Below are 26,399 nucleotides of genomic sequence, written 5' to 3'. Positions count from 1 at the left end.
AATGAGTCTTATGAAGGAGTAATCAAAATTCTCATTTATACAAGTCATGCATGCAAAACAAAAGGACCTAGGAAACAAGCAACTAAAACAAGAATAATTCTCATGGGATCAATCATCACCAAAAAGATTTTCGACAAGCTGGTATAAGAACCTTCAACTTACATATTTGTATGTTTGTTGCAGGATTATGATGCCATTTCTTAATTTGTAGCACAATGCACTCACTTTTGACACAATGTAGCCTTCTTTTTTGAGTTTTTGCACTTAATTTTATTGGAATTTAACCTTCTTTTATCATGGCTGGGGGCACCTATGTTCACACGGAGTGTTACTGAGATTGGGACTCTTGTTCCTTAACACTCGAATGAACCCTCTTGTTGGCAGGTGGCATGAGGAGGAGAATCCCAATTGTAATCAAGCTCTGCTATTTACTTGGCTCATGGATTATCCTTGGTATTCATAGGAGATGCCTATGTTGTTTCATGGCTAATAGGAGGCACCTCCCCTTGTAGGTGTTGGGCTTTGTGGGTCTAAGAGGAACAAAACCTTTGAAAGAAAAAATGTGATGGGTTCTTTTCTAATTGCTTGACATTAAGGGTCCATATATTTATTTATTCATGTTGGTGGGTAAACAATGCATGGTATGGATGGGTTTTTTTGTTGCGAAGGGGCAAGGAATTCTAATTTCTAGAACGGTCCCGTATAACGAGTGGAGGTGCTGAAAGCTTGGAAGTCAGTAATCAATCACACGGAGATGCGGGCTGCACTCATCGTCGCTACCTATCAACCGCAGGCCTCCCCTCGCCATGCATCTGGTCTCGGCTCTCCTCTCTTCCTCTGCGTTCGTGTGCCCGCCGGCAGATGGCAAGCTCTCTTCCGTCGCTGAATCCAAGCGGAAGCCCGCCCCATGCCTGCCGAGCAGACGGGCGAGCACGAAGAAGAATAGTAATCGCATCAAGCCCCTTTGCGTGTCCAACCAGCACGATCACTTGCCAGGTTTTAGCTCTGGATTCCGAGAACTCATTGGACAATTCTTTCGCATTAACTGCAGGCTCAACCTGAAAATTAAGTCTATGGAAGTCATCGTTTCAGCTCCTCTAGCTGGTACCATTTCACGTAACAACTGAGATGAAAATACACGTGAAGATTCACATAGTACATACAGTCAACCGTTTTACATAATTACCGACTTAATATGAGAATAATATACGAAATCTATCACCTCAGCTGTAAACTGTGTATTACTCCCATGGTAATTGACATGAAGATTAACATAAGGACCACCAATTTAACACAAAAATGAAGATGCACAGGCATTAATTCAGCTCCTTGCACATTCAGTTAATACTACCTCATGCTGGTCCCAGTGTACACCTTACAAGCGTGAGCAAATGGATTGTTGCTTTCCCAATACTTGCGCTACTTCAGATCTTTAGTAACATCTATCTTCGAACACAAACAAGCTTTATACAATGTATCAACAGAATTCATAGCATATTGTTCTTCTTTCTTTTATGAGATATTTGAACGAAAAATTCATTTATTGCTTAAACATAATGGTGAAAATCTCCATTTACTTTTGCAGCTGTACTTGGAGAAGTAGACATTTTAATAGAGAGAGGTTGGACTTGCTACGGTGGGTGTGGGTTGTCATTGGTACTATCCTAGCTGGAAAGCAGGATCAAGTTATTTGATGTGTTTGGGCGAAAATTTGTAATGGTTGTGAAAAGCTATGCTGTATCACATAAGTCTAGCTATTTACACTCACCTGCCATGCTCTTTTAATAGGGCTGCCACCCCTCCATCTGCCATGGCTCCAATCTTTGTCAACAATGGTCCAAACCGTACACTTAAAACTAACACCACGAAATCTTTGAGGACTTCACGCATTCCTAAAGAGTGTTAATATATTGGCCATTGGACATAAATGGGTGGGAGGGAGTTCTATACATAGCTCTTTCAGAAAGCAATATAATATATAGGGTATCGGGCTTGACACCTTTGATTGCTAGAATGAACTCAAGACACCGGATTTAGTGCAAAATTTCTTTTTCTTACTTGGCACAAGTATGATGTGAAGTTTCTCTGGAGTTGATGTGTTGGAACTTGGCTTTGACCAGTTAAGTATGAATCCTTTTTCCTGAGCAGCTGAGTGTTTTGGTGCTTCCTAAGCTTCCTTTCGAGCCTGGTAAGGTCTCCAAGGCATTGAACTGTTAGTTTTGGCACTCGTCTTTGATGGAGTGTCCTCTTTATCTCTTGGAAATGGCTTTCCAGACACAGTGATGTCCTCTCTTTCTGTTGGTGGTGGTGGTGGAGAGGAAGTAGTGGTGCCTTTCTCTAAGAAGAATTAGAAGTGAGTCCATTGCTTCTTTTGTTGCAAGGGAAGGCATGTTTGAAACACCAACACAAATTCAACTTGCACACATGACATGGCACAAGCCATACTAGTACATCATAGAAGCACAAAGCAATGGACACCAAGTGTGAGAACAAATGGGCTAATCAAGTGCATTAAGTATGAACTCCATGAACAACAAATCAATGGCCATGCTCTATAAGGTGGAAATGTACTAGGAAATGAAATGGCAAGTGCAATGATCCTCTACAGTGGTGAAAAAACAGATACAATATAGCACAAGCAGTACGTAGGTGCGAATTGTAGTAGAAGTCAGATGAGGGGTTAAGGCTTAGCAGTAGAAGTAAGTGGTAGGTCCATGTATAGATTAGGAATGCTAGAAGATGTGCTGCTGCTGAAAGTAGAGTTGTATGAGGCCATAAATAGCAAGGTGGAGTGTATCATGACTCGTATATATCCCGAATGAGAGCAGCCAACCAGCACTTGTTGGTGGGGTACCATGGTGCCCCCCTCAATGGTGGCAAATTGGATACCCAAATAATAGTGAAGTATACCAAGATCTATCATGGAAAAAGTTTGCTGCAAATCAGCCTTAAATGCTGCAATATGACCAGCATTGGTCCAGTGACAAGCATGTCATCAACATAAAGCACAAGAATAATAAAATAAGATCCCCGATGTTGAATCTAAAGAGTAGCCTCGGTAGGGCTATTCTGAAATCCAAGATGCAATAGATGAGAATGTACATAGATTTCCTCTTGGATGCCAATGGTGAAGGGGATTGTTGGGTGGTAGCAGCAGTCTGGGCAGCAGAGGCTGCATTTAGAGTTGCAGACATTCAATGTCATAAGTTGCTGCAATTTGGTGTTTCGCAACAACGTGGGCAGTTGGGGTTGCAGACTGGGCATAAGAAGTCCCAGATATGGTGAGAAATCTGTGTTTGGGTGGTCTGTAGCTGCATGTCAGGCTGGTTGAGGAGTACCAGGTGGTTGTGAATGCTGATGTGGCATATGAGGATCTGAGACTTGACACCTATGTGGGCTAAGAGAGCATAGAGTGTATGGACAACACCAGTAACAAATGTATGCTCACATGAAAGGAAATGATAATGAAACATGAACGAACAAGTGAGATACAAATGAAAGGATGCTCAAGGAGTAGAAGGACCCAACTACAATGTAGTCTAAGCAGAAGAGGTTTTTGGAAAGGCAGAAGGCCCACACAAACCACTGCCACTTGAGGTGGGGGCTGTGTGGTGTTGGAGTCCTCGTCAATGATGCCACAAATCAGCAGGAATGCGTTGTACTTATATAGATCTCGAAGAGAGTGGCCAGCCAGCAGTTGGGTGGGGAAATGCGTAGTGCTTTCACTTTAGGATTCCAACCAGTAGCACTGCTGTGCAAGATAAGTGCAAAACACAACAGTGTTGAGCAGTTGTCAAGCTGAATGAGCTGCATTCAGCAGTTTGGGTAGGTCTGGAAAGCTGAGCTGATGATGTGGCAGCCAGCTGGATCTGTGGTTGATTTAAAGACAACAGCATGGAATCACCTAGGCAGTGTTTGGCACTGTTTGGAGCAGTTGGACAGCAGCAAACCCTTTCATTCTGAGGCAGGGCAGCTATGTGTAGTAGAAAAGATCTTGGTCGGGGTAAGCTTAAGTAGCCTAAAGATAAATTAGCCTATGGGCCTGACTCAATAGCCTAAGGAACTAATAGTATCGAGGAAAATCTACATTTGTCTAGAGTACCTTAAGAGTTCTAGCCCAAGTGTGTGGTCACCATTGTGCACATCCATGAGTAGGTCTCTACCAATGAAACTCATGGCAAGGTGGGGGTATATGAGGAGACCCCGGAATGTTGCCTAGAAGTGCATGTGGTGGAAAATCTATGGAGTGGGTTTAGCAGAACAATCATCCAAATAGGAGGGGCTGTCCATATGCTACATATCTAGTGGTGTGCCACCGAGGTGGATGTGTTCTCGGAGGAGTAGGAGTAGTCGGTGCGGCAATTGGAGGTGTAGCCCCACTTGATTGTCTAGGGGGAGTACTAGCCACGGATAGAGTTGCGGCGTGATGAGATCTCTTAACCAAAAGACCTTGGGTCTTAGTACGACACTCCTCATCTATAAGGCCCGAATGTGAGCAATGTGTGCAAACCTATTCTTTTTAGGGAGTTGCTGCTAGAGGGGTTTAGTTTCTTTGGTTTAATTGGAGGAAGAGGTGTCACCCTTGGTTTGGGTTGCCTTCTGGTCTTGAGAGTTCTTGCCACCTTTGCTTTTGGCTTTGAAGAAGTGGTTACCAAAGCCCCCTCTGAAAGTGTCAATAGAGAAGAGGACTTCATATGGACTTGATCATGGAGCCACACGTAATGTAATAAGTGGCATTCAAACTCATAGAGGATTGGCAATTAGGGTAATGAAATGATGTACTACATAAAGTGGAAGTATTTAGGAGGCAGCTTGTTTAAGTAAAATGTGACTGAATCGTCATCTAACTTTGGTGAGCTAGTAGTGGTGAACTTGGTCCTCTTCGTGAATTGAAAATGATTGTAGCTCATAATCAAGATTGATACGTTAGGTTTGATCTCTTGCTAAGTAGGGGTTGAGGACTCAAGGAGATGACTCCAATGGTCGGTGCTAAGGGGAAATGCTATAACTGTGAGTACTTAGGAAGTAACTCCTGCATCCCTTTTGTAACCTTGCATTGATTGTAATCTTTTGCTTATACATTTTTGTGTCATTGTATACAGTACAATATTTTTCCTTTATCTCGAATGTATCTTGCAACAATCTTAGAGATCTAATGCAATCTCATATAGATAACTTCAATGTCTAATAGCCCTCATATAGTCATGTTGAATGGTGCTCTTGCATGAGTATCTATGATGCAGATAGATTGTCCATTTCCCTTCCTTTCTAGCCTCTAGGATGCATGGCTTGTGCTCCCTTCTATTGGCCAATCAATAGGCGTGGGATCATCATTCAAGTATATTTTTTTGCGTGGGATCATCATTCAAGTATATTTTTCTCCTTTTAGGGTAATTATCTTGAAGAGGAAGGCTCTCCTCTTCTCAAGGTCTACAAACTTTAATATTTAGGCATGGGTCTTCTCATTCTAGCCTATGACCCACACATGCAAGGCCCTTGCATGTTTCGTAGCCTCCTCTTCAAGTGCCTCATTCATGACTTCCATTATGTTGGCCAACACACCCTTATTTTTCTTGACCGTACCTATCCATTCGCATTCTTGTCTATCTCTACATTTGTTTTCTTTGTTGACTCTGCAAAGGATTTCATGCTTTTTTTGCACTTGGGTTGGTATGGCTGTGCTTTATCCATCTTTTTGTGTTTCAAATGTCTCATTGTAAGCCATTAACTCCCTTTGCAGTTGCAAGATGATGTTATCTTTTGCAGCCATGCGGGCATCTACTTCTTGCATCTTTTTCTACCCCTCTTTTTTAATTTAGGCTACTTGCATTTCCTTTGTTCCATCTTTGTGCTTCTAACCTCTTGTTTGCAAGCTTTAACTCCTCCTATAGCTTTGGGATGGTCTCTTTTTCAACCATGCAGGCATCCAATAATCAATTGTCCTTGCATCTCTCTCCATTCTTTTTGATTCCCATCCTCATGAGAGCAATTGCCTTTTGCATGTCGATTTTGTACGTGGTTCTACATCTCATGTTTCTTTGTGGCACAACGGTTGATTAGCAATTCATCCATCTGCCTTTATTCTATCTGAGCTCTTCACATACAAATATATTTCCATCCTAACAAACCAAAGTTTCTCACCATGCATTGCCTTAGTTCCAATTCATTCATTATTCTTGAAGCTTTTGTGTGTCTTTTTGTCATTGGGTAGGTCATTCACTCTCAGCGTCTCCTTACACACAATAACCCTTTAGTGTAGGGTTCTTCACTGACATTTGAAAGTAGCAGAGGGGCATTCATTGTAGCTATCATTTGTTTTTTTGGTCTTCTCTTGCTCATGTGTATAGTGCACTCAATGCATTCATTGTGATCAATGTAGGTACAAAACAAGTGTATTCATTGTTCAATGCAAGTATAAAAAACTCCAACTGTTTGATGTACACACCATAGTACATGTGCATGCGTGCATACACACACAAAATTTTTTTTTTTCCGTAATGGGTAGTTATATTATATCAAATCACGTGAGGAATATAAAAGTCATAGCAAAGGAGCAGAAGAAATTTCCATATGTCAGGAAACCAAGCCCTTAGGGAGGATGTTAGCATGCTAAATGAGATCTAACTGCCAATGCAAAAGACCCTCGAACCTAGATATATCCTTGAACACCAAAGGGTGAATAAAAAATGAACGCATTCTGGATGACCCAATTATGCCAACAATCCCAAAATTTGAGAAAGTGGAACAATATCTTCATATGCACACATATGTTCTCTTTTTTTTTTTTGGGTGAAGATAATTGAATTAAGTAGTAAATATTTACATCAGACCATCAGGTCAGCATTCTCTCTATATCTCTTCCTTTCTGTACATCAGACCATCAGGTCATTAGAGAAATAGACGAAAGACTATTAGGACTTTAACATAAAGAAATCACACAGAAAGGATAGTTGGAGTAGAGTGAACGATAGCCAATTAGGGAGCAGCAATGTCAAGAAGAACCAGGTCACATGTTCTCTCTCTCTCTCTCTCTCTCTCTCTCTCTCTATCTAGGTAACTATAGAACCATCATGGTGGGCCACACATTGGCAAAGATATATGGAGCGGTGCTAGAGGTAGAACTCAGTGCATATGTAGAGAGAGGGAGATTGTGAATAGTAGGACCGGACGGGGGTTATCTACACTTAATCACATCTTCACCTTGAGGAGTATGATTGAGTAAGCGAAAGTGAGAAAGAAGAGGCTTTATTGCTGCTTTGTGGATTTCCGGAAAGCCTTTGATATGGTTCCACAGGATAGCTATTACAGAGGTTGGAGATAGTGGGGATCCCATCAAACATGATTTGGGGCATCTATGCATTATATGAGAGGGTGGTAGGCCAAGTGAGATGCTTAGGAGGACATTTTGACATGGTCTCCAGCACCATTGGAATGAACCAGGGGCGTTGGTCCCTACATCAACGAGATAGAAGATCACATCACATGAGGAGGTGGAGATGGGGTGGAGATAGTAGGTATACTTGTCTCCATTATGCTTTATGCTAATGATATTATTCTTGTCTCTAAGTCGTAGGAAGGTCCATAACAACATCTCCATGCCCTTCATGACTACTGTACACAACGCAGATTGATGGTTAATCTTGGGGAAACCAATATCTTGATCTTTCACACATCAGCCCCAATGAGGAGGAGATCAATCTTCACCCTAGGAGCAAATAGGTGGAGATTGTGGACTCGTACACTTACTTAGGGATCACTTTCACTACATTTGCCAGGAGATTTACCATGGCACAGGCAGCTAGAGACCGACTCACATGAGGATATGCAGCATTGGCCATGATGGAGAGATGGTGCCACCAGGCACACTCCGGGAGCCTTGCACGCGGAGATGGCTATTTGACACATTGGTCACACCAGCCATGATGTATGGTGCACCTATTTGGACCCTCGGCTTGGCTACATACCTATGGACACAAATTGAGAGACCACAGATCATTATATTCTCTCGAATGATCCGCAACAAACTATCAGTACCACATTAGATTATTAGAGCCAAGTTCGCTGCACCCCCATGATGATGGAGCTTCTTTTTCAAACCATCAGCTTTATACATAGAGTACGTGACATGCATTCGGAAGGCAGCTAGCTCAGGCAGGATAGGAGACTTCATGGTATGCACAGGTTGAGCAGTGGCTTACAAGATATGGGATCAACATGGACGATCTCCCCCCCTTTTAGTATGATCTTGACTCCCCCTTCATACACCTCTCCCACATAGAGAGAAACTTGTTCATGCGATAGGATCTCTACCAGTTATACGTATAACATACATAGGTATCGTGACGAGATGCTCTAAACACAAAAACACAATACCAATCGTACGACAAACCACAAACTGATAATACATAACATAGTTAGGGCTAGGGTAACTTAGAGACAATGAACATAGATAATAATGAAATGAATGATTGCTGAATATACAATGCTCATGCAGCAAACACACCATGTAGAGAGTGAATATTGTACCACAAACTTCTGTATCTCGTGGATTAGGGCATGGATAATGAGTTGGAGAGTGTGTCGTACTCCAAACGGATCTTGAAATGTAGCAAGGCAGCCTCAAGATGTCGAACACTAGCAAACGCAACCAAGGCTAGATCTGACGTGGACGGCAGTGTAGGACAGAGAGACTAAAAACGTAGGTGAAGAGAGAGAAAGGCTAAAAACGCAGGTGACGAGAGAGAAACAACAAAATGCAGCCTGTTTGGGTTGGGCGATAGCAGCTGTAGGGAAAGAAAACTGCTAAACGCAGCTAGCAAAAGTTGGGTGACAGCCTACAGGAAAAGGCGACAGCTGAGGAGAGGAAAAACTGTGTAGTTGTTTGCTTCAAACAGCAAACATAGGCTGGTTGATGACTTGGCAGGCTAGCAATAGCATGGAAAACCAGCAGTAGCAGTCAATAGGCTGAAATCAACTCCGAACAGTGGGTGGAAGGGTGGAAACAGGTGCTAGACTATTGTAGACAGCAATGGTCAGCTTGGACCGTGATGTGCTCTGTGATTGGGGTGTGGGTAGCAAGCTGAAAGACTTGAAATCTGCAAAAACGAGATTGGGAGAGAGTGGTGGGTTGCATGTCCTTTATAGAAAGTTTGGGGTACCCAAATTGGGGTTTTGTATGTGGGACACAAAAACTCTCTAGGATCGTGTTTGTTTTTAAAATAAAAGGTTTGCTTCATTAATAAGCATGTTTTGGGGCTGTTTAAGTCAAGCTAATGCATTTTAGCTCAACAGCTATCACCCAGGCAGCCCCTCCCGCCGAAGATGTCTTACTACAGAGACCACTTCATGCGGACTACTGTGGATAGCTTCATTGAGAGACTTGGATACCTAGATGTATACATGCCACATGAGAGGATGATAGCCATTGGCTAGCTTAGGGTATTCTTTTACCAGCTTGAGATCGAGATTGGGAGAGCAGCCCACATCCTTAGAGTTTAGCGGATGTGCAGATTTTGCTAGGAGGAGGTAGAGAGCGAGAAGCACTACGTCTGTAGATGCAGAGCCTATAGCATAGTCCAAGCTAGGTACCCTATACTATTTGGAGGAGATACCTCGCTTAGACTAGTTATGGAGTTCCCACACTAGCACCACTTGGGCGAGTTCCTAGTTGAGACTTGGAGACTCCGGACATCACTAATACAAGCTCGCACTGCATAGAGAGGGGGGCATCAGTCAAAGCTTACTGATTTCTTCCAGATAGTGACCACCCACATGGTACCCATATAGAGAGGGTTGATAGACTAGAGAACTGAGGAGATTAGATCAACACACCGCCCACGGATACAAGGGTACCCGACATCGATACTATAGAGAGTGATGAGGGAGATTCACCGACATGAGTAGCAGTTGATAGAGTTGAGGACCCAACCTAGATGCTACCCTCGTACTATTTCATCCAGGATGTATGACATACTCTACCCACCGATCCTAACTAGGTGGAACTAGATATATGAGTATCATTTAGCCACACAGCTAGACATGTACTATCTCCCCTATACAAGCACTATTTGGTCTTGTACACCAACTTGGCTTGTTTTACAGTATATCACTTCCAGCATGTCACATTTTGATGTCTAGTGATGATCGACATTGTACATGATTTTGTCTCATAGGCTGATATTGGCCTCAGAATGCATTAACATATCTTTCTTTCTTTCTTTCTCTCTCTCTCTCTCTCTCTCTGTGCTCTTGCTTTCACTCTTATTATAATGCAATTTTTTGTTTTCTTATGGTCTCTCATGCTACATTTATGATGAAGGACTATGGTTTTAATATTTGAAGAAGAAAAGACTCTTTTCTTTAATAAATCATGGGTTTTGGCCTTTTGAGTCCTTTCCTGAGACCCACTTTTTTAGGGGTTGGGCTCTTATATAAATGGGTTGCTATCATTCTCAACCCTCTTTTTCTCACTGCTGAGCATAGCTCTTTAGCTATGTAGTGATTAGAGTGTTGGGCAATCCTGAAGCTTTCACGCTGTGATGCTTTTCCTGTCTCCTCTCTTTGTGGGTGCTAAAGTCACGGAGCCTGTTCTTTATAGGCTGATGTGGTCTCTCCATGGCAATTTTTGCAAACAGCCTTATGAGTAATGCTGCTATTTTTAGCTGTCACATTCCTGGTTTCTTCTTCAAAAAACTGTCCGGGCTATTGCAACAGCTCCTGATGCTGCTTAATGCTTCATTATGCGTAGTTTTCTGTTGTGATTAATTTCCTCTAATCTGTATATGTTATGTATTGTTTATTTTGCTCACCTTCATCCCCTGCATAAACTAGGCACTCCACAACTCTCTATCCATGGCTATATCCTATTATTGTCATTGGTATTGGTTTTTTCTCCACAGTATACAGTCCTCATACTGAAATCATTCCTCCACCCACTTTGATAGTCTGATTCCTCCCCTTTGCTCTGCAATTGTAATGAATGTATTATTTCTGTTATGATTCTTTTTCAGTTTGTTATTCCATGTTACTAATACTCACATGCAGGTATATGATTGGCACATCAGCAATGTGATGTATGACATTGTGCCTTGATTCTTTATCCCTTGTATATGCCTTGGATTCCTGGCAGCAGCTCCATTGATTTTTGAGGACTCTGCATCACTAATACCACCATTCATTCCTACGTACCACCCTGATTTAACTAGAGGTACTATTTGCCAGGAGGATGTGAAATTTTCATGCTTTGCTTAGCATTTGATTAAGTTATGAATCAAATGTGCAAAGGTGATGTGCATGTGTTGTGCAAGTCAGTTAAGTCTCAATGACATGCTAGGGAACTTGAGATGTTAGTGGTGTCAAAGGCAAAAGTTGTAATAAGTTGTGCTTGACAAGTACTAGGTGGTATCTAGTGACAAATTTTGGCCTAGATCATCTTATTAGGCACTAATGTCAGTGGTGACATTAGGAATTAGGCATTAATTAATTGATTAATGCCTATCTAGGGGCTAATAAGTGCTTTAGAAAGCTTGGGTGACAACTTGGCCTAGCCAGTTGAATTGATGGGTGGTGGAATTATTTTTTGAGCAAGAAATAATTATTAAATTGATTTTCAGAATTAATATTCTGAAAATTATTTTAATAAAGCTGGAAATTGCTGGAAAATGGATTAGGAAGGCTACCACTTGGCAAAACTTCCTTGTACAAGTGGAGAGAAGGCTATTGGAAGTAGAAACATTGCTCTAGTGCTGAAATTGTGTTCAACTGAGTATCTCAACGAATATGTCTTCTTATAGTGAGATGGGATCAAGTAGTGATGATGCATCTGAATCTGAAAATGCACATAATGAAGGGGAAAATGCAATGCCTAATCGTGGAATAGGCTCACAGCATGGACAACAATAAGAAAATATGGGTGTAGACAAAGAAATAGGTCTTTCTTGGTGGCCACAAGATGCTAGTGATCAACAAGGAGATGAAGAATATGATGACCGGTTTAAGGCTTGGTTGAGGACAATAGTAGACATCTTTGCCCGGTTGGCTAAGGATCCATAGATTTTTGAATTCTCCAAAGGACAATAAGGGCAACAAGAAGACGTCATTCTCAAAAGATATGGGACAGCAACAAGCTCCCAACCCAAAGAGCAGCCATTGGAGCATGAAGATGCACCAAAGATTGGTGATGACCAAGAGTAGTTAGTGCCAGTGGTGCAATATATGTAAATGCTAGGCCATCTTGGTAGTGCCAATACAAGGGATTTTGGGTAGTAGGGCATGCATCCAAACATGGGGCACCTGGGGTACTTTGGTAGAGTTATAGTATTCCATGCTATGGCTGGTCAAGGATTGCATGTGTGGATGTATGGTACAAATCTTTATGGTATGCAGCAACCAATGCATGGAATTCAAGGTCCAATGAATTCGGGATGGTAAGTGGAATGCAAAATCCCATGTATGGAAGCACTGGCATGATGCCGGTGCCACAAAGTGGCATGTATGTAATGCATTTGCATCTTTTGGTATGTATGGGGTTCGAGGAATGAATGTTAGTCATGGAAATGCTTCATTGAATGCTGGATATAATGCAAATACAGCCAATGTATCCTTTTTGTAGCTGCTAGTTCATGATAACTTGACTTCAAAAGGGCTAGCAAAGGATTATGATGAGGGTGGTCAAGGAGTGAAGTTTAAGGCCTTTAGTGGTGCATGAGATAGATTAAAAGTATCGACTTTCATTCAACAGTTTGATGTAACCTATTCAGGGTGGTAACTTCACCGAATCTTCTAAGATTTGAAAGGCAGCCACTTTCTTGAAGGTAAATGCATTGTAGTGGTGGTCCACGCTTCTAATGCAAGGTAAAGCATTGTCAAGGTGGATACAATTCAAGCAAATGTTTGCTTCAAATTGGTTGATGACTGCTTGGAATAAGTTGGATGCATCGCATTGCAAAAATCCAGAGTAGTATAATAAGAAGTTTTGGGATGTGTTGTTACCTATTACTTCTTATTGTTTGATTCCCCTGCATGAGCAAATAGAGAAGTATTGTTTTGGGCTGCCCAAAGGAATCATAAATTTTTGCAATAAACATTACCATGACTAGCATATCACAACTTATAGAGACCGCTAGTATAGTCTATGCTTGGCTGTGTGTGGAAAGGATTCAGGCATCCAAGATGATGATGAGAAGCCATGCAAAAAGTTTTCAAAGGCTAATGAAAAGGAAAAAACTGAAAACAAGGTTGATAAGAGGCAAAAACAGCAAGGAAAGGGTTGGAAAATGGTTGCACAACATAGGGAATTAAGGGCTGCAAACACATGTTTTGTCTGTGAATAGGACGGTCACATGGCGAAGGACTATCCAAATAGGCAACAACCCAAAAAATTTGAAAATCAGGAAGATCCCAAGGGAAAGAAGTCCAAAACATCTGTTGGTTTGGTGCTTGATGTAATCAATGATCGACTCAATGATGATGATGCCATTGAGTTTTGTAGGCATGGGGTAAAATTTGAAATTAGTATGCATTGATTTTCTTTGATAATGGAGAACAAACCAAATTTATCTCCATAGAGATGGTAGCCTGTCTAGATATTAGAGAGGATGAGATGGGACCCATGGGAGAAGTTAGTATGGTGTGTAAGGGTCATGCAAAGCTAGTCACACCTTTGATTGGAAAGCTTCACTTACATATATAGAGCCATGTGAACAATGAAGAGTGTTATTACGCTACTTGAGGGTTGTAACGTATTGCTTGGTGTGCCCTGGTGCTATTGCGTGCATGTAGTGTGATTGACTTCCATGCTAAAGGGATTACTATTCAGCATAGGGGCAAGACCCATACCTTGGATGTAAAACCGAAAGAGAATCTGTCCATGTTGTATTGGTTGCTACCATTTCTAAAGTAATGAAAAATCATCTTTCAACGTATTTGGTTCTCACTAAGGATAAGGATAATAATGAAAATGTCATGTCTAAATTGGATGTAGTTTGCTTTTCATTTTGAAAATATGTGTTGACTGCTTTTCTTAGTCTATTCCAGGGTAGCTATTGCTTGAAAGGTCGGAGGTTCACGGTATAGATCTCATTCCTAGAGTTAGCCTTCCTAATAAGCTGCTATATAGAGAGTGCGTCCCAATAGGAGATTATGAGCCAAGTGGATGAGCTATTAGAAAAAGGGCTAATTCAGCCAAGCTCATCTCCTTACTATTCATTGGTGCTTTTGGTCCAAAAGAAGGATGGCTCATGGCATATGTTCATAGACTACTGTGCCTTGAACAAGATCACAATCAAAAATTGATTCCCAATTCCTAGGATTGATGATGTCATGAATAGAGTGTAGGGGTCAGCTATTTTCAGCCGTATTGATTTAACAAGTGGGTATAATTAGATTTGTATAAGGTTAGTAGATGTACCAAAGACTGCATTTAGGGCAACTGTTGGGCAGCTAGATGGAGAAGAAAATGCAAGAAAATCTGATGAATATCTCTCCATGTAGTTGATTATTGGGTAGTTCTTCAAGAGTGAATAAAACACAAAAACGCAGGTATTTGATCTAGTGTTGATAAGGAAGGTGTAACTATTGAGAAACCACTTCTTCAATTCATATACTTCATTTAGGGTTTCGCACTGACAGTCCCAAAAATGGCAGGTGTCCACATTTTGGCCACTTTTTCAGTGGGTGCCTACATAGTGGTGTGACACCCTAGACAACTTATGCCTATAAATAGGCATTCATTCTTTACACTCCTACCACCACTCTTCAGTTATTCTTCATCTCTCTTTCTTCGTCATCAGACACCCTTCCCTTCTTTTACCAGCCCCTTCCATTGCTCTTACATCCCTTTAGGAGGACATTGTGGTTCATGGCTCATAATTGCCTTCACCCTTTCTCTTCTACTTGAGGTGCTTTGTTACAGCATCAAACCTTGCGTTTGGAGCATCTTCCACCTGGTATCACTATCATCTACTTGGCATCAATACCCTAATCCTTTAGGCTCCACCTTCACCTTCGTTTTTCAATGTGGAGGTATTCTTCTTGCTTGGCATCATCATCTATTTTGCACTAGCTTTCAAATTTTTATGCTCAAGGCAATAAGACACATCTGATGTGTATTAAGCCCTTTCGAGCCACAGGAGGATTGACTAGTACCATGGTCTCCTCACGACCGTCGCAATGCACTACGGAGGTTGCTTCTACTTCTTCTAGGGTTTTAGGAATGCCACCTTGACAACACGTGGTTTTGCAGTCTGCTCCCTTGAGAGACAGTGATTGTTGGATACCGTCTCCTTAGCAATCCGCTCCTTTGAGAGAGAGTGATTGCTCAACTCTCTCTATTACTTTGGCTTCGTCGACTGCTCCACTGAGAGAGTGACCGTTGCCTACCCTTGGCTCAGCCCGAGCCTCCCTTTTCCCCACCCTTGACTAAAGTTCGAGAGGCCACCTCTTGGAGTTCTTCGATATGTTTGATACCCCAATAAGCGACAGTACAGAGAGACAATAGGGTTTGTAGGGTGTAACACAGAGTGTACGGCAAACATTAAGAGAGAAGAGAAACTAAAAAACACAAGAAAAACATGGTGATGATGCACTAAATCATGCTATGAGAAGAAAGGTTGACACAATAGAGACGAAGCTCAGAACAGCCTTTGTGTCAAATGAGTCACGCCAAGTGATGAAGGAGGAGCTAGGTTGCAAAAATGTAGGTCTCAGTAGCCCTTGTGATAGATGACTAACACCAGGTGATGGAGGAGGAGTCAGGCCGCAAAAACGTAGGTCCTAGCAGCTCCTTGATAGACGAGTGATGAAATCATTGACACTTGGTGATGTAGACTGTTGCCAGAGGCTAGGATCCTGATGCCAAGCTAGAGTTGATGACGCCAAGTAAGAAGGAGACCTCCAGATTGAAAAACGCAGGTGAAGGTGGAGCTTGAAGAAGAAGGGTGCTGACACCAGGTAGATGATGGCGACTCCAGGTGGAAGATGCTCCAAACGCAAGGTGTGATGTTGGAATAGGGAGCCTAAAGTAGAAGAGGAAGGGTGAAGGTGGCCACGAGCCATGAACTGCAATGTTCTCCTGAAGGGGTGTGAGGGCAGTGGAAGGGGTTGGTAAGAGAAGGGAAGGGTGTTTGACGATAGAGGAAGAGAGGCGAAGAATGATTGAAGAGTGGTGGTAGGAGTGTAAAGAATGAATGAATGGACTGCCTATTTATAGGCATAAGCTGTCTAGGGTGGTGCACCACTGTGTGGATGCCTCTCACATAATGACTAATTGTGGTTCCAGTTGATATGCTTCAATATCAAGCTCTACATGAGCTAGCATCCACTACGCACCTTGGTGATGTGACAAGATATTACTTTTACTGGAAGGTTAGGTGACCAACATGAGGATACACCAGTGATTCTATAGCTAGACTATACCCACGTAGTCTACCCTTGGTTATGACACACTTATTGTGGCACCCCTTCTTTCCTTAGCAGGTTCACACATAGTATAAAAAAGTGGTCAAAATGTAGACACCAGCCCTTTTTGGGGCTGTCAATGTGAAATCCTAAATGAAGTTTGTGAACTGAAGAAGTGGTTTTTGAACAACCCCTCCAAGGTCCAAAAAGGGATGAAGAAAGAGGAGCGAAGAGAGATACAATGTAGAAGAAGAGGATCTTGGAGATCCAAGATTTCCACTTGAAAGATAACCTATAGTAAGGAACAATAGATGGAATGAATTGTAGAACTTGACTCCACCTTGAGAGAAAAGCCACTAGCTCCAAAACTCCATGTTGGAAGGAATTTGAAGGTCTCGTCACCAAGTCATGGCTGAACCTCCAACTCCTTGATCTAGGCAGTCTCTGAAGATCTTGGGTATAAGTAGGAGGAATGATTGCCTGAAGACAGCCATCCCAAAAGGGTAAATGGTGGGTGATGAACTTAAGGATGAGTAGGTTCCTCCTCAGAGGTTGGAGACATGGGAGCCCCCTTTGAAGCTGAAGAAGTAGAAGCCCCCTCTAAGGGCAAAGAGAGTACATCCCCCTCTGAAGTCCCCTCTACAAGAGAGGGAATCTAAAAACTCGTGGATCACAGACTCCGAATCATCTAATGACGAAGGAAGTGTCGTGTTAAAGAAGGTATTTGACATGCTATCAGAGCATACATGTTATTTTTGATAGTAACCTGCTGTAAATAGCACAATTCTGCTGCAAACGAAGCCTGACGATGATGCTAGGTGAGGAGGGCTGATGCTAGATGATGTAGGCTGCAAAATGCTAGGTGGAGATGGATGCAAAAGCCACAAACCATAATGTCCTTCTCACGGGGCACGAACGGCAGTGGAGAGTATGGAGAAAGGAGAGAAGAATATAGAAGAGAGTGATAGAGTGTCGGAAGGAATGAATGTGGGATGAAGAATGAGGGAAGTCAGTGCCATATTTATAGGCACAAATTGTCTCGAGTGGCATCCATTGAAGTCTCTTAGGTGGCACACTGGCACCAAATAATGATCCTAAAAAAGCCTTTTTGGGTTGTAAATGGAAACCAAAATAGGAATGTAGGGGAAATGTACGGAATGACTTGGTTTCTCAACACCCCTTCTCAGGCCCAAAAAAGGAGTGAAAAAGAGTGAGGTTTCTAGAAGAAGATCAACCCAGGGAGCCTAGTGTGTGGAGAAGCAAGATTATACAGATGCCAGGATAACAAAAGCTGATGACAATAAAATGGATGTGACTGCCATAGCTGGATACAAGATGCTTGGGAAAGGTGTTTGAGAGGACTAGTTACAAACCTGGGGAGAATTATAGAGGTGGAGAAGCAAGATTATACAGCCATTCGGATAGCAGATCTTGATGACAACTAAATGGATGTGACTGAAGGATAGTGAAACCAGCCTTCCTTTCGGGAAAAGAAGGGTAATAACCTGATTTTTTACTGCAGTGCCTTTTTGAGCTTCTCAACCCGAGAAAAGGAGCCCATACCAACCTGCATTTCTGAGCTAATGTACCTTACCTACCTTCTTCCTTTTGATTTTTTAGTCCTTTAATATACAGGAAGGTTAATACACATCACTCCAGTCTGACAGTTATTAAGGCTGACAGAATAATGGTAGCCATTGCATGATAATGTAATTTGAGTTTTGCACAATGTTGGCAGTGCTAATTGTATGTTAATATTCCTGTAATTCCGACTGTTCTTTGAAAAACAGTCTATTCAGTTTTTAAGGAAAAGTATTTTCTACTATTATGTTGATTTCATGATGTTGAGTATACTTGCTTACCATACTTCCATACAAGTCTAGCAGTAGAAAGTTTTTCATTTTTATAAATTTTTTTTCTAGCCCACAACTGCTTACTACACTTCCAGCTTCTCTCTCCTAATGTTCTACAATCCTATATATCCTACATGTATACGATATGATTACAAGCTTTCTTATGTACATGTTCTCATCATTCCACATTCTATAAGTTTCTTCTGTCACTTACAAACGTCTTTCCCTCCACCTAGCCTGAACAGATCTTACCATGATCTTACAATAGCTCCACAAAATCCCAGCATTTTGCTGGTTTTCCATGAATTTACTTAAAGAGCATTCTATCTCAGGCTTCTTTAGGCTGCTGTTCAAAACTGGATTCCTTTGTAAAGGCAGCAAAGCCCGTCCTTTCTTCTCACCCTATACACTCATATTGTTGGTAAAGCAACTAGAGTGCGGTGGCAGGTGCGTTTTCTCCTCAAACAAGACCCTACCACATGGAATCCAACTAGGAAATCCTGTAAGGCTGGTGACTGGGATAACAAGCAGGCTAGGCCAATGACATCTGCAATGCAGAAATACCTCCTTAGTTCTAACTAACTGGTATGCAGAAATACCTCCTTAGTTCTTACTAACTAGTTTTCTATTTGGTTTGCAGGTAGCATACCTGACCCTTCTAGCTCTTGCAATATTGTCTTGCTCAGGTTTCATTTTTCATGTTTTGTTCTATTGAGAAATATTTGTACACTTGTAATTTCCATTGAAGCATATTAGTAGCGTTCTCAGTTTATTGATGGTTCCAACCCTTGTGGCTCCAAAGTTTCTGCATCTATCTTAATTGCAAGAGTATTATTGAGTTAAATTTTCTGCTAATGTGCGTGCACACACGCGCTCGTTTGTGCATACATACCTGTGTGTGTGTGTAGAGAGAGAGAGAGAGAGAGAGAGAGAGAGAGAGAGAGAGAGAGAGAGAGAGAGAGAGAGAGAGAGAGAGAGAGAGAGAGTAAGAAAGAGGGTGAAACATAGTGTAGGTGGGACTCAAGTTTTGAAAAATGCAAAGGAGCCAGAGAATGCGAAGGAGTCTTCATTGTCACTTTTGGAGAAGGGGCTAGTCGATCACATTTCACTAACAGGAGGAGCCTTTGACTTTGTGGGAGTTGCAAAACCTCTTGTTCCAAAAGCACTGGGCAAAGTGAAGAGGGTTGTGTTTGTTAGACATGGACTTAGTTCATGGAATGAGGAGAGTAGGATTCAGGTACAACTTTAAGCAAGCTTAGTGTGATGATATTTGAGTTTAAATTTAATATTTCTATTTAGTCTACTTTGGTTTACTGTTGCAATGTGTTGTGCTATCAAAATATTTTGTGGCAAACAAAAGAGGAAATGCTAGATATTCTATTTATAGGCAAGGTCATCATATGGGATCATGTAAAGTGTTTTGCTATGGAGTTTAAAATGGACAAAAAGTATGGTTTTATCACATTATTGCCTGTCTTCATAGGTAAATTGGATACACGATCATTTTTGCAATGACCAACAGGATTTTGTCCCATCATTAGAACCTTGATCAGTCTCATCATGTTTCCTTAGAAGAGTTCCCTATGATTGTTGTGGAAAACAGATCAGTCTTTAAGGTATTTGAGAACCATGGCAGGCATTTCTTTTGACTTCCTTTGAAGAAATTCTCATAAGAAGTCTCATATATAAATATAACTTCCTTTGGAATGTCCAAGTCTCTGTGATGCTGGTTTCATTTATAAATCCTATAATTAGTTGTGCTTACATGAAATCCACAATAATGTTCTTCCAAGGGGATTTTCGAAACAAATTTGGGAAAGAGGTGTTCTCCATAGGGGATAATCTGGTTTTTCTGATAACGATTGGCACTCAGAGAGATAGTCGAGCTGCAATCGCAGTGATGGGGTTGCACCCTAGTGTGATTGAAAGTGGTATATGAATTCATACCTAACTACATGCACATAGGAGCAATGGAGATTCTGGGCTTACCAGAGGAAGCTTAGCCATAGACTCGATTGGGATTTGGGAGAGTGGAACTCCCTTTAGGGCTGTAGATGTTCCCTTCTTCCATGACACGATCAATTGGGAAAGAGGTTCAGGTAAGCAGATCCAGCTGATCCCAATAGCTGCACAGTATATGGATAAGGTGTTTCCCAAAATGACATTTTTCTAACAACACGCACGTAGAATAAATGGACTCTGAGATGCTGTGAGATTTAATGCAGCAGCATATGTCTACCTTTGAGTCACTTGTGTATGGACAACCTCAGAGTTGGACGTGAGAGGTTATAGTGAGGTCCAGAGCAGATGATTTACATTCTCAGTCAGGTGCGAGAGATAATATGGAGATCCAGAGCACACGAGAAGTCTCTTTCCTGTGATAACAAGATGAGGCTCATGGTTTACTCTGTTCTCTATAGGATCCTTGCTGATTTTGATACCTCTTTGGCTTCCTTTGAGGTATCTTTTGTGCCTTTGTGTCATTACATTTTAATGCTCAAATAATGCTGAAATTGGTTATGACAATGGTTTGACTTTCCAAATATAAGGCCGCATTAAAGAGAGATATTCTTGGTTATGCTAAATCTAAGGTTTGCACTAGCACTCTTATATAGAACCCCTATTTGGGGATCAAGCCTCTACCACAGGAGGAGATTCAAAACAGAGTAGTCACCACCAGGTACATGGTAGGTTTATGATAGATGGGAGGAGATGGAGAGGCCCTACGGTTGATGCTCTCTTAAATGATCGGGAGGAATGCTTGAGTGTCGCATGAGATGGTGAATCTAGAGATCGGAGCACCAATCTGTGGTGGCTGAGGTCCCTTTCCAAACAGTAATTTTCATGCACATGCTTTGGGGAGCCTCAGATACTCTGGATTTTCTCTAGAGCTGTTTAGACAACTAGCATTGCAGGGTGACACTGAATGTTGGTATGCTTAGACAAACTCATGGCTGCAACTACATGGACTACACATGGATCACCTTTTTCCTCTAGAATCCAACTTAGACTCCTCTTTTGTAGAGCTTAGTCAAGAGGAGCTCAATAGGATCATTAGAATGGATATTATCCAGCTATAACATAGCCATGGCCTGGTTGACACCTACTAAGGATGTAAGGGGTGAAGATGGCTTTCTACCAAACGCATATTTTTGCATGTGTTGCTTGATGCTTTTGTGGTGCGGCCAAGATACATATACACACACTTGTCCCATGGAGTATGGTGTTCCATTGGTCAGCTCCACACTTTTGACATGAGTTATGGATAAGCTTGGTCACTATGGAATAGGTGCCCTGCCCTTGGAGGACTGAATTTGCCAACTTTGCTAGCTGAACGGCTTGGAAAAGCCAAGATCTTCACGAAGATTAATCTATGAGGGGCTTACAATCTTGTATGGATTAGAGAAGGAGACAAATGGAAGGTGTGGTCACTTCGAGTATATTGTTATGCCATTTGGTCTCACCAATGCTCTTGTAGTGTTTCAACATATAATGAATGATATCTTTCAAGAGCATCTAAATGATTTTGTAGTTATATACTTGGATGATATCTTGATATTCTCAAAAGATCCAAACGAGCATGAGTACCATGTAAAATTAGTTTTGGACAAGCTTAGAGAAAAAGGACTATATGCAAAACTTGAGAAAGTGTTTTTTCCATCAGACAGAAGTAGAATTCTTGGGTTACAATGTCTCCCAGAGAGGAATCTTCATGGACCCCAAGAAGATTGAGACAAATCTTGACTGGTAGACACCCATGTGTGTCCACGATGTCCAACATTTCCTTGGCTTTGCTAACTTCTACAGGATATTTATCAAGGATTACTCAAAGATAGTCACACCACTCACCAGACTCATAGGAAACTCAAAGTTCTCATGGACACTAGAAGGCCTTCTAGACCTCAAAGACTGCTTTCACCACTGCCCCAATGCTAGTCCACCCAAATCCTACCAAACCATTTTTCTTGGAGACTGATGCATTAGACTATACCTTAGAAGCCATATTGTCCTAGCATGGAGATGATGGTCATATGCATCCAGCGGCATTCCACTCAAGAAAGTTATCACCTCCAGAGATAAACAATGAGATCCATGACAAAGAACTCCTTGCCATTGTAGATGCCTTTGATACCTGGCGTCATCATCTAGAGGGTGCAACCCATAAAGTTATTGTCTTTACAGATCACAAAAATCTAGAATACTTGATGACAATCCGCATCCTCAATAGTAGACAATCCCGTTGGAGTAACTTCTTATCTAGGTTTGACTTTGTGATCACCTATTGCCTAGGAGGCCAACAATGCCAATCAAATGCTTTATCAAGATCCTACCTAGCACCTAAGAAGGGAGAAGAAGCTTTTGATCAACAACGAGCAATACTACTTAAGCCAAAGTACCTCTAGCTAGTAGCCATCTCTAGTTGTCAGCAAGATGACCCTACCTTGATCTAGTTAATCCATGAAGCCCTATTGCATGATGATTTGGCCAACAATGTTAAGAGAAGAAATCTAGAGGGAAAATAAATGAAGTTTGTGAGTTTCAAGAAACTAATGAATTGTTATACTATAAGGATCTACTTTACATCTCTCCAAGAAAGTTGAGACTCTAGGTACTCCAACATGCCATGACACCCTAATTGTAGGACACTTTGGAGTTAATAAGACCTTAGAGCTTATTTTCAAGAGATTTTTGGTGGCCCCAGATGTGGAAAGAAGTTAAAGAATATATAAAAACATTTGATACTTGCAATAGGGCCAAGGTACCTTGTTACAAACTACATGGCCTTCTACAACCCTTGCCCATTCGAGCGTGACCTTGGTCTTCTCTGTCCATGGATTTCATAACAGATCTTCCCAAATCAGACAAATATGGCTTTATTTTTGTTATGATAGATAGGTTCACAAAAATGACACATATTATTCCCATCACCAATACATGGACTCCCACACGACATCATTAGCAATCAGGGTTTCCAATTCATATCTAGTTTTTGGAAGAGCCTTTGCAACCTCAGAGTCCAAGTTAAGTTATCCACAGCAAATCATCCACAGAGTAATGATCAAACAGAACAGGTAAATCAAGTCTTGGAACAATATCTTCGCTGCACCTTCAACTACCATTAGAATGATTGGTTTGAGCTCTTGCCCTTCGTAGAGTTTGCTTATAATAATAGTATCCATGCATCTACCAAGCAAACTTCTTTCTTTGCAAACTATGGCTAGCATCCAAGGATGGATGTATATCTCTCCAATCAAGTAAAGAACCCAACCGTCCAAGTTAAAGCTCAACAGCTAGTGGATATACACCAAGAACTTAAGTAACAAATCCAAAATGCTAAAAAATAGTACAAGCACTATGCGGAACGGCATCGTCTCCAACATCCAGCATACAATGTCACTGATAAAGTATGGTTACTTAGGCATGATCTCCAAACAACAAGGCCCTCTACCAAGCTAGACTACCAGAGATTTGGCCCTTCACTATCGTAGCCCAGATCAATCCAGTTGCTTACCGACTCCAACTCCCTAGCACCATGAAAATCCACCCAATCTTTCGTGTTTCCTTGCTCGAGCCATACCATAGCTTACCACCGAGAGGGGAGAGATCTAATCCCCCACCACCTGTCTGGGTTGAAGATCATGAAGAATTTGAGGTCAAGCATATCTTAGACTCGAGGATCTTCTGACGTCGATTGGAATACCTTGTTCATTGGAAAGGATATGACATCAATGATTGCACTTGGGAACCTACAGAATATATCCAAAGGACACCTCCCAAAGGTAAAGAATTTCACAAGAGGAATCCAACGAAACTTGGACCAAACCACCAAGCCGCTCCTCGTGGAACTCGTCGTCAGAGGAGGGGATGATGTCACGGATATGCCATGATCAAGTGTACGGATTAGTTCTTGCTCATGCCATATGAATCTACACGCCATTCGAATGTACCCTTAACAGGACATCCTCGAGCCAACTATGCAAATCTACCCTTGCCATGTCATCATAGAACCTTCTAGAAGATATGCCATATTATTGCCCGCATCATCAATGATGTCATCACAGAACATTCTAGAAGATCTTTAGTTGCCCTTTAACACCTATAAAACGAGGGGCTCACCATAGAGCTCCTCAGTCTTGCCAAGTAGTCTTGGGAGCTCAAAGAGTCGAGACCTCCAAGTAAGTAACTTGGAGTTCCAGTTCTAGTCTTGTCTAGTCATGGCATCTAGTCTCGTCTTGTCTCCCATTATACTCTTGTTGTCTTGTCACCTTGTAATCTCATAGCGCGAGATCTTGTCTAGTATTTTCTTGTATCTTGTTCATTCTCGTCGAGGGAGATCTTGTAATTGTGATATCTTGTATCCATACCTACGGTCCTGGGTTGTGGGATTTTTCGTATTTTTTTAAGTTATCATTGTACATTGTGTCCATATATGGGATTATCTTGAAGTCAAAATTCTTGTAACAAATCTTGCATCTAGTCTACTTTCTCAAGCACAGTCTGGTGCTTCCATAACACAGGCTTGCATTAGTCCTTCCTGCTTTGGAGAGAGGAGATGCGCGTCGTTCCTTTTATGGTTTCATCTACTTGGAGTTTTGTTCTTCTACTAGCATGGAGGACTCCCCTTCCATGGAAAAAAGTATAGCATCTCTCTTAATGCTATCATGGCGGTGTCTTCTATCATTGCTCTTTTAATAGGGATGCTTCATCTTGTTCATCCATATGGTTCTCGGCACCATACAAAGACCGTCATCTTTAGGCTTCTTTTCCTTCTTCAGCATCAATATCCAGGTTGAGAGGGCGTTCCTACCCTTCCTGGTATTCTACAGGTTTTGGCACTTGTCTCAGACATTAGCTTTCCCCCCCTATGGTACCTTTCTCTATGCCTTATATGATTTCATCATCTTTGTACTAGGGTGCTAGGGTAAGTGAATAATTTTTCCGTGAGGGACTTTGTCCAAGTGGTACCTGTTGCATGAGCATTCTTTAGCATGTAGCATACTATGCATCCCATTGTGCAGAGCACCACGAGACGGATTCTAAGTTGTTTTCATGAGCTGATTACACCACCATTCTTCTTCCCATGATACTTCATCACCTTTTCCTCATCATCGACATCCTCAAGTGGTTGAGTATGCTTGTACTGTTTTGTGATGTGTTGGGTGTACCATCCCTCTCGTCTTCTGGGTCACTGATACTTAATTGACTGCCACTCCTAAAATCAACTTTCCACAAAAATAAAAACCAAACAAACAAAAAAATTTAATGTGGTTCCATCCGCCTTTGTAGGGCTTGGTAGGCCACTGGGCAGCTGATGAGCACCCTTTGTCCGATGTCTTGTCCTCTCTAGGGTGACTACTTGGACTTCCTTGGTAAGATAACCATTACCTTTGTAGTCTTGGTAGGCCACCGGGTAGTCGACATGTGCCCTTTGTCCGATGCCCTAGCTGCTTTGGGGTGGGACACCTTGTGGTAAACATTGTTAGCCTTCCCTTTAGGCTCAGTTTTCGGCTTGAGAGGGGGTGTTGAGCTAAAACATGCTTTACAATTGATTAGCATATTTAAAACAGCCCCATAACACGCTTAATTAATGAAAAACACAAATTTGGTGCGTGGTTTAAGAGAGTTTTAGTGGTCCCCAACATCCTACTTTTTTGGGATACCCTTCAACATCTATAAATAGACAGGATGCCCACCATTCAGCTTTATTCTTTTGTGCAGGTTTCTCACTCTACCGCGCAGGTTTCAGCCATCAGCCACGTAGCATTTTCTGTCCAACCATCATCTACTGCAGCCCATTACTATCCAGCGCTAGGCGGCTTGTTTTCAGCCATTGCCTCGCTGTTTGGAGGTCTCCATTTGTTGCATCATCATAGCACCTGATCAGCCTGCATTTTCAGCATTTGGAACCGGGCGGACAAGCTATTGCCATCTCTTCCACTAGGCGATTGCTGCAGTACCTGCGTTTTTGCTATCCAACAAGCCGTCTATATCAGGAAACACCTCTCTTGTTGTTGCCTGATAGTTCTCTACCTTGGGTGATTAATTTTCAACCTTTTTTTGGTGGTACATTGCTGTGTTTACCAAATTTCAGCCTTCCGCTACTATGTTTTAATCACCAGCCTGCTGCCCTTCATTATTCAGCACTCTCTC

General features: G+C 41.8%; 1 protein-coding gene and 1 pseudogene across 3 annotated transcripts in view; both read left to right on the top strand.

Annotated features, from left to right (window-relative positions):
• The first annotated feature begins 643 nt into the window (after positions 1-643).
• Positions 644-26,399, top strand: part of LOC148013591 (putative 2-carboxy-D-arabinitol-1-phosphatase) — an 86,008-nt gene continuing 60,252 nt past the window's right edge. Inside the window, exons 1-2 of one of the 3 annotated variants that reach the window (XM_087668249.1) lie at positions 644-996; positions 19,298-19,485. In XM_087668249.1, coding sequence (XP_087524375.1) covers positions 807-996; positions 19,298-19,485 — 378 coding nt within the window. In that variant the 5' untranslated portion in view covers positions 644-806. Of the gene's footprint in view, positions 997-19,261; positions 19,486-26,399 lie in introns of all 3 variants that reach the window. The other 2 variants (XM_087668250.1, XM_087668248.1) reach the window with 2 other exon arrangements.
• Positions 3,097-11,901, top strand: LOC148013592 (uncharacterized; annotated as a pseudogene).

This window comes from Lygodium microphyllum, chromosome 26, assembly GCF_053477565.2.
Source record: "Lygodium microphyllum isolate KBCC chromosome 26, Lygodium_microphyllum_v1.1.10, whole genome shotgun sequence".
Lineage (NCBI taxonomy): Eukaryota > Viridiplantae > Streptophyta > Polypodiopsida > Schizaeales > Lygodiaceae > Lygodium > Lygodium microphyllum.
The sequence above is the reverse complement of the archived record's forward strand: the minus strand, read 5'-3'. Positions and strand labels throughout refer to the sequence as shown.